The 10,436-nt window shown below is 43.3% G+C and overlaps 1 protein-coding gene across 1 annotated transcript in view; it reads left to right on the top strand.

The window, feature by feature from the left end:
• Nucleotides 1–206: 206 nt before the first annotated feature.
• Nucleotides 207–10,436, top strand: part of LSP1 (lymphocyte specific protein 1) — a 78,173-nt gene continuing 67,943 nt past the window's right edge. The window contains exon 1 of the mRNA XM_079987422.1: nucleotides 207–430. Within this exon, the coding sequence (XP_079843548.1) occupies nucleotides 354–430 (77 nt within the window). The 5' untranslated portion in view covers nucleotides 207–353. The remainder of the gene's footprint in view (nucleotides 431–10,436) is intronic.

The following is a 10,436-nucleotide window of genomic DNA, read 5'->3' as shown; positions in this document are numbered from 1 at the left end:
AGAGAGAATACGAGTTATCCATACATGTAGGGACAGAGGCTGCTGATGCAACATTTGTGAGGTTCAGCTTGATTTAAGGACAAAGACTCTTCTTCAAACTGCTATCATTCTTTCTTCCCCTTTGCGGCCTGCATCTTAGGGTGGGTGGGGAAATTTGTTCCTCTTTTTTTTTTGTTGCTGCTCTTTCTGAGTGAAAAACAAACTCGCACCTTCAGCCTTACATGATATCCGGTGCTGCTGGCTTTAGAGTCAATACAGGAAGAGTGGGGAGAGCTCAACTGCTTGCTCGGTGTTCTTACAAAACCATCTACAGAGCCAGTTGACTCAATTGCACTCTTCGCTTTGCAAAGAAAATGGCTGATGCGGAATGTCTGAGGGACGTCGAGTGCGAGATTGAGGTAGAAGAAGGGGCTGAAGGCGAGACACAAAGGTAAGGAAGGGCCTTGATGCATGTCTCGGCTTCAACAGGACACATTTCGGCTTCTCGTTCTCCTCATGTCTTGTGACAGTTTCAAGGTTAGCAAAGTGAAAAAAGGAAGATAGGAAAGGGGAGGTGCTTATCTAAAAAGAGATCAGTCGGTGGGAGATCTGGAGACCAGGTTTGCTGACTACTTTGGGGGAACTTGTTCATGCTTCACACGGATGAGTTTCTGAGTCATTGCTGTTCTTGTAAAAACAATGATTTTAGCATAGAAGTGGTGAGAAGTGTGAGCTGGGATGCTCTTCTTGAACTATGGCTTCGCCATATGAACGTGCTTGGGTGTGGTAGGATGATTAAGTGCTTTGAACGCACTTAAGGTGCTATATAAATGCTGAGTATTAGGGCTAAGATTGATGTGATGAGAGTAGATATTAAATCTTGACCTGCCTCAGCCATGTGAAAAGGTGCGAAGTCTAGCTTAAGGAGCAAAATGGGACAAGTGGGCGAGGAGTGTAGAACCCTCCCCTCATCCATGGCTTACCTCAGCATAATCTATAGTGGCAACTCAAGGGATTTTGTTGCCTTAAGTATAGCCCCAATGGAAATCACCCTCTGCTGCCAAGGCTTTGTTGTGCCATTCAGGTTTTGTTGTTGTGCCATTCAGGCACCAAATGCCTGCCCCCCCAAAAGCAGGCCACTTCACCCCACTGCATGGCAGGACCCACCCCAAAAATCTGTTCCCTCTTGATGCTGCATCCCCCCGCCCCAAGCAGGACTCTTAATACTGGGAAGCATGAAATACTTGTGGAAAAGTAGCTGGGGGGGGGGAGGAGCTGCTGAGACATTAAGTTGTTGGAAGGGGAAGGGTTCTGTACTCCCCCCCCCCAGCACTGATGGAGCTGCTGCCATCAGGTCTAGTTTGGCTCTAATAATAATGGGGATGAGAAGATGGAAATCTGTGCATGTCAGAGCACATCTCAAGTGTCAAAGTGATGTGGCCATGCATCTCCACTCTTCTAAATGCTTCATATCAGCTACGGAGTTCAGACTCCAGGACTTCAGAGATGCCCCTGATATTACCTGCACATTTGGGGAGACTAGGCTGCGTCTTTCTTTCTTTCTTTCTTTCTTTCTTTCTTTCTTTCTTTCTTTCCCTCCCTCCCTCCCTTCCTTCCTTCTACAAAAAAACAGTATTGTTCAGCATTATTAACCTGAATAAAAAAGGTTGTATCTTCTCAGCATCAAAAAAGGGAGCCATGTGGTTGTGGCGGGGTGGTGGAGGAAGTAAAATAACAAACAGGTAGGGGGAGCAGATCAGGATTGAGACTGTGGCATGCAGTGGGGGATTTTTATTTTACAATTTCCCCTTGCACTGTGGTCTTGATGAAAGCTGCTCCTCTCCTTCCACACTGCAAGCCAGAATTTGCCCTGGAAGCAATGCTGCTGTTGGCGCCAACAGCGCTGAGGGATAAAAAGGCTATGCTTGATTCATGTTTTGCAAGGGTTAAGGGGAATTGCTTATTTCCCTTCATCATAAAAGTGAAAATCACTGCATATCAATGGAAGTCTGTTCACATGATCCGTGGGCATGCAGCCAGTTTATTCTTTAACCATGTTGGCACTTCTTCTAAGTTGGCAGTTTTGACTTGGGATTGCTTTTGGTGACATGCTAATGACATAGGCACAGACCTATGGCTCACTGCAAACACATGTAAGGTGACGTTTTTGGACAGACAGTTAGTGGAGACAGCCCTGTGCCCATAGCTGCTGTAACCTTGCTGTAAAACTTTGCATGAAGTTAGACCTCTTAGAAAATTTGGAATAAGGGACAAAAATCAGTACAGAATTGTAAGCACACTCCTATAAGCCTCAGTGCAAATAGTAGAATGTGGTCTTCCCCTTTGATTGATGTTTTAAATTGATGGATTTGAGTGAACAAAATAGTAGTTGAGGCCTGTTAAAGATGAATGGGTCCATGTAAGCTTGAGAACATTTGCCAAAATGAAAAGTGACAACCATAATCTATTTTAGAGGTGGTGAGTAGCTCAAGGAATGAGTTATTTTAACTGCCTTTGACTTCTGCTTCTTATGTTGCATTTCGCCTCTGCATCCACACCCACCCCTTGCATTTTGAAAATGTGATGTAGGGAATTGGTCACAGAGCCTCATTTTTGCAATCCACTTAGGAATTATCGCTGAGGAAGTCTTTGCAGGACTCAGACATGCATCTAGCCACTCCCTTGATTGCAAGACTCAAGGCTCTTTTCTAGTCACTCACTTCCCTTCTGCATAAAATGCCAAGAAAGGATCTGCAAGGATGAAAATGGCTCTTCGTTACAACCTCCTCCTCCTCTTCTTTCTTGAAACTGATTCTGTGAACAGCGTATTTCCTCTTAGGGTAACCACAGGGTTTGCTTAGTGCAGTTCCTCTTTCCCCTTGAATTGTTGCTATAAAGTTTTGTTGAAGCAAGTAACTGCTCTTCAGCATTCTTGTATTTTGTCACAGGCAGCTTTACAGGAATAGGCAAGGATAATTTATGGAAACTCATATGTTATATCCTTAACTCCCCCTCCCCTGGCACTATATGGGGTCATTCCTGCATGTTGATATCTCACCATAAAAAACACCAAGAACCCTTCACATTTCTCTCAGAATTTGCCTTTCCATTAGTTCCTTGAGATCACCAATTAAAAACTTTAGGGTGATGCTGCAGGAGCTTATATGATGCTGGCTACATATGGAGTATTCAATCTGATTTGTTTTCTGGGGGAATATACGATGGTTGCATCACACAATTTTATGCCATGCTTTCCTGTGCATTTCCCCATGCATTTGGCCAACACAAAACACTGCAAGGAAGGTGCCAGCTAGACTTCTCCAGGGACGACATTCTATAAGCAGGGCACCACCACCTAGGGCTTGCCCATCAGAAGGTCGGCGGTTCGACTCTCTGCAACGGGGTGAGCTCCTGTTGCTCGGTCCCTGCTCCTGCCCACCTTTCAGTTCAAAAGCACGTCAAAGTGCAAGTAGATAAATAGGTACCGCTCCGGTGGGAAGGTAAATGGCATTTCCGTGTGCTGCTCTAAGTTTGCCAGAAGCGGCTTAGTCATGCTGGCCACATGACCCGGAAGCTGTCTGCGGTCAAACACCAGCTCCCTCGACCTATAGAGTGAGATGAGCATGCAACCCCAGAGTCATCCACGACTGGACCTAATGGTCAGGGGTACCTTTACTTTTACCACCCTAAAAACCCTCACTGAAGTCACCCAGAAAAGGAGGTCTGACAAGGAACTTAAAGCTCAGACACATTTGTAAGGTAGCCAGTCCTTTGGACAACACACTCCTAAGCAACAAATGACTTCAAAGCTTAAATTCAGCACTCTGGGTTCTTCCTGAAACCAGTGGCAAGATGCATTTCCTGCAGTTGTACCAACCTATAACCAGCCACTTCATCTTGCACCCACTAAAGCTGGTACAATAAAAGAACAAGCACATTGTATTGACGTAAGTACAGGCCAATATCTTACGAGGCAGGCTAGCACCTCTCTTGTTGTGAAGCTGGGAGGTACATCACTAGAAAATAGCTTCTTACAGACACAATCAACTATCCTTGCACAACCTTCAAGGTTGCCTTCCTACTCAGGCTTCTCGTTTCCAATGCGCTACAAAGCTCAGAGGCTGCCCATGTATGGTCATCGATTAAGGCAAGCTTTGCTGTGCCAGCAGGCTCCATCCCTTCCTTTGCCACGTTCATCCTCAGCTGTCCTGAATTCTCTAGATCCCTTAGAGGAGACTTGGAGAGTCCTAAGTAAGATTACAGCAATTGCTAAGAATATCCAGCACTGGAAGGAGATTGTCTGGGAAAGCTGATATCTAGTGAGGTATCTCTGGACCCCTGGAACTGCATTCCAGAGGGTGGGGCAGAGGAGTTGCAGCTCTATGTATAACTCAAGCGTGCGTGGCTGTACTAAAAACCTGGTGAAAATTCGGTGAAAAATATCGTGCACTTGAGTGAACAAAAGGAAAAGCTGAAATACAGCTTGACTGTTGCAGTGAGACACAATGTATGATGACAGCTTACAAGGAAATCGGTTATCAGTCCATTTAAAGTATGCAGTTTCCCACTCTTTATTTGCTTTAGATTCTCGCTTCATTTTTAAAAAAAATCTTTTCTTTGTGCAGTCAAAATTCCAGTCATGTCTCGGTTAACAATTAGCATGATAGTGATTTTCTAAGTGCCCGACAAGGGGATGTGGGCGCTCCTGAGAATCAGTCTAACACTCTCTGTAAAAACTATTTAGTTACAGTCACAAAAACTTTTGATCACTTTGATCAATCTTCTGGAGCTTTCCCCTGAAACCAAAGAGAAAAGAATTCTCATTATCAAGCTTCTGAAAAATGTCTGACTTATGTAGTTCAGGTCTTTTGAGAAACACACTGAGATAAGTGTTGCTTTGTTAAGCCTGAAGTATTTCCTGGAAACTGCAACAGCACTAGACTAACAAAGGCAGGGAGATAGTAGCAACTAATGAGAATGTGAATTTTGATTCATTTCTCTTGATTCGTTCAGACTTTGATGTGAAAGATACCTACCAAATCCAAACCTTTGTTGTTGTTGCTTTAGCAAAGGCCATCATAACTCATACAACAGTACAACGAAGAAGTGGGACACAGCTCAAAGCACCATAAAATATAAAATAATAGCATAACCCACTGTGATATTCAATATATGTCCAATATCTTTTACAATTAAAAAGAAAAAATACTCATTACAAAAAGAAATCTGGAACAGGATTCTACCAACTTAGGATACAATACAACATTTTTAACAATAGACTTGATAGTCCCCTACAATCTGGCATTCTTTGTCCTTCTTAATAAGCAAACCTACCAGAAACGTAAGGTTCAGTGGACTGATTTTTGAGTAAACGTGCATAAGCTGGTGCTGCATGTAATTTTGCATGCCCTGCTGATCTTCAAGAGAGTTTCACATGGAGATATGCAGAACATGCATGTAAATCACACAGATAACCTCTTCAGTGTTAAAATGAACCATGCACGGGTATTTGTCCAAGCAACGCACTGGGTGGATTGCTTCCCAGATGACAGTTATGAAGACAACTGAAGTTCAGGAGGAACAGTATTCTTCCATGGCTTCAGGAAAGGAGTGTGTTTTCATGAGACCTTTGTTGAAATAATCAAACAATTGAAATAGAGGAGATCGAGAGGAGATATGATAGCCATCTTCAGATATCTAAAGGACCATTACATGAAAGATGGAGCAAACTTGTTTTCTCCTGCTCTGGAGGGTAGGACCCAAACCAATGGATTCAAGTTACAAGAAAGGAGATTCTAACTAAACATCAGGAAGAACTTTCTGATGGTAAGAGCTGTTCGACAGTGCAATGGACTCTCTTGAAAGGTTGTGGACTCTCCTTCCTTGGAGGTTTTCAAACCGAGGTTGGATGGCCATCTGCCGTGGATGCTTTAGTTGAGATTTCTGCATTGTAGGGGGTTGAACTAGGCGACCCTTGGTGTCCCATCCAACTCTACAATTCTTTAAAATGAAGTGGTGTTGTGAAAACACATACCTTACCAAGGAAATGACAGACACAAGTATACCAAGGACCATGGCACCTATGTTATACCAACATATCTAGAGGCAAATGGGAGAGATACCACTGGAGAGTGAGAGAGCAAAAAGAAAAGGAAAATTCATTGAGCATAATCACAAGAAAACCTGCAGAAGAACACAGGAACATCAACACTGAACTCATTACTATTATCATTATCATTTATATGGTTTCACTGATGTACAATCTAAATTCAAAAAAGGAGCATCCACCAGGGAGTGGAAGGAAGAAGAGGCAGGGCATGCAGGAAGAGGATATGAGATTGTTTCAAACCACGATCTTGTCTAAAACAACTGCAAGCACTTTCCTGTTTGATGTGATTGCAGAATAGTTTTGTTCAGCATATCGTCTGAGTGATCTAAATTAGGTACCTATTCCCTGTTCTTCAAAGCAAAAACATTTTCACTAAGTAGCTTACAGTATCACACTGCTACAATAAAATTCAAACACAATTTTAAAACTGGGCTACATTAAGACAAAACAGTTAAGTAGGTCTTCTGAGCACACTTGAAAGCCATAGGAAGGGGGCTTGGCTAATGTCCCTGGGCAGTGAGTTGTGCAGTGTCAGGGTCACCACTGAAAAGGTCCTGCTTCTGGACTCTGACAATTGTTGGCATCGTAAGCCTCACCTCTCCCACATACTTGTGGCCATATATGAAACAATCCTATGCTGAATGGCTCAGGTAAAATCCTAGCCACTTTCTAAACAGGAAATGACTGCTTAGTATTGAGTAGTAGAATTCTAACCGCTGGGGAGCCATAGCAGGAAAGTGGTTGCAGTTTTTGCTGTGAGTACTCATACATTTGCATATTCATGCTTACCCATGGTTTGACTGAGCACAAGGGTGGGGAATTTTTGGCGCTCAAAATGTAGCCGGACTCCAACTTCCATCATCCCTAGCCAGCATGGCCAATGGTCAGGGCTGATGGGAGTTGTTCAGCAACATCTGGAGGCCAAATGTTCTCCACTCATGGCTTAGTGTTTTATTGCAGTAGCACAAGGGAGTGCAGATCATGAACATGCACACTGTAGAACAGAACTCTTTTCTGGAACAGATTGTTCCTGCTTTGATTAAACTAGACAGTCATAGCAACTACTTATTTACTTTTTTAAAAATCTAGTGTGTTGGCTTTAGAAAAGTTAATAAACAGCACAGGAGATCAGCCATATGCAGTCATATTATGAATGTGATTTTAAACACTCTTCCCTGAGAGAAAGCTCCATTGCACTCAGTGGAACAAACTTCTCAATTATGCATAGGATTTTGCTAGCTCTTGCACCCCAGTCTGATTTCATGTTTTGCTTCTCAACATACATCAAATGGCCATGTGCACAACTATGGTTATGCCAAAATATGTATATTTAGAGAAATCTGTGCCATGGCTATAAATCTTTGAGACTGTTCTGTTTCACACATGGGGGAAAACCATTTATTCTGCCTGAGGGACATGTACATTTTAAGCAGTCAGAAATCATACGTATTTTCTTGCTTGCCCTCAAGGGGGCAGGCTCTGCTTTGCCATTTTCTACCTCTTCACAAGACTGCTAAAATGTTTTATTTTCTGGAGACAGTTTAGATAGGGTTGCCATATTTCAAACAGTGAAAATCTGGACAGAAAAGTTGTTGAGCTATGCCAGTTTTGAACTATTTTTATGGGAAAGAGGCAAAAATGGCACTGCTGCCGTGGGCTGCCATATGTCCAGATTTTCCTGGACATTTAATCCTGATTTCCACCTGGACACTGCTGCTGACTGCAGTATTCTGGATATGTCCAGGAAAATCTGGACGTATGGCAGCCCTAGAGAGCTGCTCATAGAATGCCAAGAGAACATTAAGTCCATAGAATATGAAGGCTCCTTGTCTAGCTTGATATTAAAACATAGTGGGTTTCATACTGTTTTAACACCCCTATGGGAACCATACCAAGGCCTATTTGCTTGTTACAAAATGTGTGGAATATTGCCATCCTCTGGCATGTATATGGCTGAACCTTTCTGCACACTGCCCATAGTATTTAAGGTACAAATATGGCACATCCAGAGATAGACAAGGGGCAATGTTGGCCACATTCTAAATTCTGAAGAAGATAACTGTTTAGTATTGTGAATTCTGAAATGAACACAGATTCATTTTGCTGGGGGGGGGGGCGGCGGGCTGAGTATCTAGCTTATAGAAAGCTACAGCTGGGCTCTGATTCACATATCCCTCCCCCATCCCAGTGTGGTCAACATTAACTGACAACTTCTGACAATTTTCGGCATGATGAAAGAGCTTTCTAAATGCACCCTTATGTGGCAGGCGACATCCTTCCATGTTGTTATTTGTAATGTTCATGCAGTACTTTCCAATGTACTCGAAGATGTACACTGAGTATATTTGATTGTCAGTGACACTGCATGGTTGTTGCTAGGTAGAGGGTTAATGATTTGCAATGGATTTACACAGACCTGAGAAGGGGCTTTCCATATGCACATCCACACCCAATTCTTAGGACTGCTTTACACATTATGCTGCCGCAAACCTGGGGCTGCTATCTTCTGCTCTCAACAGGGAGCCACAGTCAATCCCAGCTTACTGAGGAGCATCCCGGATGTAGATGCATGTAATTTTTTTTATATACCATTATGTATGACTTTAGATTTTAAGATGTGCACTTTTTAAAAAAAGGCATAATAGGTGAATGATTTTCTCTGTACGTGCTGGTAAATTCCTGGAAAACATTCCAAGGCTGCTTTGAGTGGAACCAGCAGCAATCTCATCACATGCCAGAGAAATTACTAAAATGAATAATGGCATCAAAATTAAAGGGAAAGTCGAGTTATGGTGGCCTTGCGAGCTTCTAAAATAGTAGCACAAATTAGCCTCCTGAAACTACCTTGTTGTATTGGTTAGAGTGTTAGGCCACGAAGATCTAAATTCAAAGCCACACTTATCTGTGAAGCTCACTGCATGACCTTGGGGCCAGGCACCATTTCTTGGCCTAGCCTACCTGACAGGGTTGTTGTAAGGCAGCGATGGGATACCTAATCCTGTCAGCCCCTCCCAGCGCGGCCAGTCACCAGGGGTTATAGGAAGTGCAGTCCAACAGCACTGGGAAAGCCACTGGTTCTCCATCGCTGTTGTAAGGATAAAAACAGGAGAGAACCATATAAATCACACTGAACTCCTTAGAAGAAGGGTAGGATTTAAACGTAATAAAATGAAGAGTTGCCATCTCACCCAGATGGAGGCGGCGGTGGGGGAATCTCTGCAATGCGTGAAGCCACTGACAGCGAGTTCAGATAACTAGAAGTTTTGAGACCGAGGTTTGATACATTCAGCAAAATCAATTCAGTGTTGGGGGGAACAGCTAGAAGCTGAGGGGAGGCTTCCCCATTCCCAGCTCATTGCCTTCACCATAAGGCTAGGATTGTTCCCTCTGACATGCCATTCTCAGCCCCGAACGGAAGGGGTTAACCCCATTCTTGCTTCAGATTGGAGTATATTTTCTTTGTCAATGTATCCATCTTAATGCACACCAGATGTGCAAGGCAGTTCCTTGAGCATCTTAATCCTGGGCTTCAGTAGTTGGAGTTGTCTTTCTTACAACGGGTAGGGCTGGTGGGGGCTCTCTGGAGATTTGAAAGAGGGGGGGGGAGAGTCATAAGGAGCAAAAGTCCCGTCCCCCACCTGGTCCCCTCTTCCCACACAGGAAAAAGCTGCCCCCAGCTACTAAAAGGAAAGTATCAGTAAACAAACTAAAAGTCAAATCTGTTTTGTTGTCTACTGACTGCATTAGGCAGTGACAAGAACCTGCCTTCACCATGCCATCATTTCTCATTTTAAAAGTAGCCACATCAGGGCCAAGAGGCCTTAATTGCACCTAATCAGCACAACGGGCATTTCATCATCGTGTCAGATTGTGAAGACTGAGCATGCAGAGATCTATGGCAAGGCTGTGGTGCTATCACTCCTCATTAATTGCATCACAAATAATATTCAAGAGATGGCCGGTGCAAATTGCACAACCGCACTCCACACAGCTGAACCCATAATAGCGACAATTGCACTATCTGGAGAGAGGGCTGCATTTTCCCAGCGTTGAGATCTTGAAAATATGTTATCTTTGTAATAGAAGTACAACCTTGAGGGGAGACGTGAGGACACAGCAAAATGAGAAACAAAATGTGCATTTCTTGCACAATAAACAGAGAGTGCTGCGGATTTGCAGTTGCTGCTAATCCTTTTTTACTATTCTTTGGATGAATGAAGGCAAAATGCTTTAGGCACTTCAGTAGGGATTCATGAGGAGCAGCTGCCTTATTTCTGAAGTATTTGCACACATTTTACATAAAGTTGTATTTTATTCTGCTGTCACTGTCCCCTACACACACACACAC

Source organism: Podarcis cretensis (genome assembly GCF_951804945.1).
Source record: "Podarcis cretensis genome assembly, chromosome: 1".
In the NCBI taxonomy this organism is placed as follows: domain Eukaryota; kingdom Metazoa; phylum Chordata; class Lepidosauria; order Squamata; family Lacertidae; genus Podarcis; species Podarcis cretensis.
The sequence above is the reverse complement of the archived record's forward strand: the minus strand, read 5'-3'. Positions and strand labels throughout refer to the sequence as shown.